The sequence below is a fragment of the Chlorella variabilis genome, assembly GCF_000147415.1.
Source record: "Chlorella variabilis unplaced genomic scaffold CHLNCscaffold_151, whole genome shotgun sequence".
NCBI classification, from domain to species: Eukaryota; Viridiplantae; Chlorophyta; class Trebouxiophyceae; order Chlorellales; family Chlorellaceae; genus Chlorella; species Chlorella variabilis.
In genome coordinates this window covers 1-3,550 of record NW_005434964.1, presented here as the reverse complement: position 1 = coordinate 3,550, position 3,550 = coordinate 1, and the positions used below count along the sequence as shown (strand labels likewise).

The following is a 3,550-nucleotide window of genomic DNA, read 5'->3' as shown; positions in this document are numbered from 1 at the left end:
TTTTTCCCCTCCCCCCCCCCCCCCCCCCAAACCTGTCCCCCCCCCCCCCCCCCCCGCCGCCCCCATCCAACCCACCGGGCGCCTTCATCCAGTCCAGCAGCTGGCTGACGGTGACGAACCAGGTATTGGGCTTGTCGGTGGCGTACTCCATGAAGCGCAGGAAGCCCTGGGAGTTGTTCTGCAGGGCAGGGGACGAGAAGGCGGGGCGAGGGTGTGTGTGGTGTGGTGTGGGATGTGTGGTGGTGTGTGGGGGACACATCCAAGGCTTGCGTCGGCGGCAAAGGCCACAAGATTGCGTGCGTGTGTAGGCAGGCACAGGCTCGCCGCGGAACGAGGCGGCAGCAGGCGGGCCCGGCCAGCGGCGGGCTGCCTGGCGGGGGCACGTACGTAAGTGAACCAGGGGGCGTGCAGGAAGATGGGGAAGGGGGCGCGGTTGCCCTCATAGGCGGCATCAAAGGAGGTCTTGAGCAGCTCATACAGCTGGTCCTGCGGGGCGGCAGCGGGGCGGGCGTGTTTGGTTACTCTTTTTGCTTTAAACCAGCTTGAACTTGGGAGGGGTAGGCAGGCGGGCGGGCAGCGACAGGGGCCAAGGGGCGTGCGTGGCAGGTGGTGGGCGGAGGGCGGGAGGGGCCGCACGCTTGCCGGCCGCGCTGCGCATCCTGCACCGCGACTCAGCTGTACTGGCAGTACTGCATGTATTTCATGTACTGTCGGTACTGCATGTACCGCAGCTCACCGAGGAGGCCGCCTCTGGATCCATGGTGAACCCATTCTCGCCCTCCGCACTGGGCAGCATCCAGACGGGCACCTCCCACAGGCCCGCGTGCCGCTCGTCGGTGGAGCAGCTCATCTCGGTGTTGCCGGGCCAGCCGCAGTCCTGTGGGGGGCCGGGGAGCGAGGTGTGGTTTGTGCGTGTGTGCATGTGTGTGTGTCGGTGTGGGCAAGCGCGGGGGCATGGCAGCAGGGAGGGGGGCTGCAGAGGTGGCGCCCCGGGATACCCCACCCCCTTGGGCCCCGGCTGCCACCTGGGCCCCGCAGCCCCGGGTGCACCCAAGCCGCCAGCCCGGTGCTCCACGAGGGTACGTGCTTGCAGGCAGGCCCCGCCAGCCCATCCCAGCCCAGCCCCACCTGCGGGACGCCTGCGTCCATGGTGTACGGGAAGGTGCGCTGGGCCCAGGAGGGGGAGGTCTCCGTGTTGGAGGGCTCCATGATGGAGGAGTCGTACTGGAAGCCAGCCTCCTGCAGTACGCTGCGGAACTGCTCGTTGTGCACCAGGTAGGGGGCTGCAGGTGGTGGTGTGGGGGGTGTGTGGGGAGGGGGCAGGAAGGAGGGGCGTAAGTAAGGTGTGCGTGCAAGGGGCGTTGGTTGTGATGTGGTGATGGCTGGTGTGGGCTGCGTGTGCCACTCTGGGTGATTGACTCTTCCGAGGGTGGAGCGAGGAGGCGGCGATGTGAGGGCAGCTGAGGCAGGCAGCGGGACCCCGACCAGGGCAGCTGCACGGCTGAAAGGGGGGGGGCTGCCCCCGCCACTCACCGCGGAAGCCCTTGAGCTTGTCTGCCGGCACCTTGCACTCCTCCACCAAATACTCCCTGATGCCCTCCACCTCGGCTGCAGGCAGGCAGGCAGGCGGCAGGTAGGAGGGCGGCGGGAGGTGAGCAGGTGGGGGGGCAAGGGGGGCCAGCCGGCAGCCGGCAGGGAGGTGAACAAGTCCCAGGAGCGGCTGCGGGACATGCCGCTGCCGGCCGTGCCTCCCGCCAGCCTCTCCGGCCACAGAGCTGCCGCTGCCCACCCCGCCGGCCGTCCCATCCCACAACACGCCCCACCCACCCACCCACCCTTCATCTCGTCAACCGTCAGGTTGGCAAACATGTACGAGTGGTTGACGGTGTGGCCGGCAATCTCTGCAGGTTTATTTTAGGAAGCACAGAGCCAGGGTACTGTGAGGGAAGTGATGGGGACCCAGCGGGCGGGCACGACAGCAGCAGCAGGGTCAGGCTGGAGGGGGCCAGGGTGACCCTGCCCCCGCCCTTGTACGGTACGTACGGTACAGGCGCCCTCGGCAGCCAGCCCAACCCGGTATCCAGCTGCCCTGCCACCCACCCACCCCGCGCCGCCGCGCGCCCACCCGCCCACCCACCGTGGTTGTCCTTGATCAGCTGCTGCACGAAGGTGCAGTTGGACTTGTTCTTGATGGCGAACCAGGTGGCGGGCACGTTGCAGCCGTTCTTGTTGACGAAGCCGTCCGTCACGGTGCGCACCACGCGGTCCTGCAGCGTGTTGACCGAGTCGTCGTGCTGCACAGGCGCAGGGGGTGGTGGCACAGGGGGTGTGGGGGGGTGTGAGGGGCGTGTGCGGGTGCCGCTGTGTGTGAAGAGAGCTTGTGCGTGCAGCAGGCGAGCGGCCAAAGGCTGGGCGCAGCCGACGCGGCGGGCGTCGCCCAGCCCTGCCTGCATCCTGTGCCCAGGCCTCACCGTGATCAGCACAAACATGGGCGTGTCGTTGCGGGACAGGCCGCCCGGGGCGCTTGTGGAGGCGCACTGGCAGTCGGGCGCAGCGCAGGTGGTTGCGTCGCAGCTGTAGGCGGCGGCTGCTACGGAGGGCGGGCGCGGGGCAGGCGCAAGCACGGGGCCGATGCGTCAGACGATGCATGGACGCCAAAACACGCAGTTGATCTGGCAAGCGCAGCAGGCAAAGAAACTGGCCGAGCAGGCGAGGGCAGGGGCGCACCCGCGGCCGAGGCGCCGGCGAGCAGCAGCGCTGCCAGCAGCGCAAGGTGGGGGCGCATGCCGGTGGCAGCAATGGCGCCCTGCCCAGTGAGTCGCCCTTGTGATGCCTGCAGCGGCGCAATGCGGATAGTAGGGTGAGAGGCCGGTTGCAGCATGCGGAGCGAGATGCCGCAACTGCCAAGGACCATATGGGCAGCCTGCAGGCTGTAACAAGCGCCCACAGGCTGCTGGAGGTCCCTCCTGTGCTGGAGAATGCGGTTGGTTGGGCACACGCTGCGGCAGCGATCTGTGTGCCATGCAAGATAACTACCTTAGTTACAGCGCTCGCTAGGTCACTCAATGCTGGGATGGAAGCAACGGAGCGAGCGAAGGGACGCAACGCGCCAGGAGGAGGCGCATCATGATTCTGCTGTGTTGAGCGCTGCGCTGCGCCGTGCCGCAAAGCGCCGCCAGCTTCGCATGGTACAGGAAGGGCGCCAACAAAAGCCAATACAGCGCCCAACATTCTTCTTGATGCTGTAGGTGATGTGATACATCACCACAAGTGCTCGCTACGCTTACAACTGCCGCCACACAGCGGCGGGGAAAAACAGGCGCCACACAGCGGCGGGAAGAAACAAGAAAAGAAACGAAACGCCAGAGCAAAGGAATTAAGGAAGAGGGTGGGCAGTGTGTATGGGGTGCGGCATGGCGTGGCAGCCCAGCCAGCTACGAGGCTGGGCTGCACCAGAGGCGCCGGCAGCATTGGACAGCGGCGAGGGGAGAGCCTGGCTAGGAAGGAGGGGCAGAGCAGCCAAGGCGCACATTCCGGCCTGTGCAGCAGG

General features: G+C 67.2%; 1 protein-coding gene across 1 annotated transcript; it reads right to left on the bottom strand.

Moving 5' to 3' along the window:
* Positions 1-75: 75 nt before the first annotated feature.
* CHLNCDRAFT_136266 (hypothetical protein) lies at positions 76-2,785 on the bottom strand (the record flags this gene model as incomplete). Its single annotated transcript, XM_005842647.1, has 9 exons — positions 76-178; positions 388-486; positions 737-877; positions 1,129-1,283; positions 1,534-1,608; positions 1,836-1,901; positions 2,138-2,294; positions 2,472-2,590; positions 2,728-2,785. Coding segments are annotated over 9 exons (973 nt in total), but the record flags the coding sequence as incomplete, so codon positions are not given.
* Between the last annotated feature and the right edge of the window lie 765 nt (positions 2,786-3,550).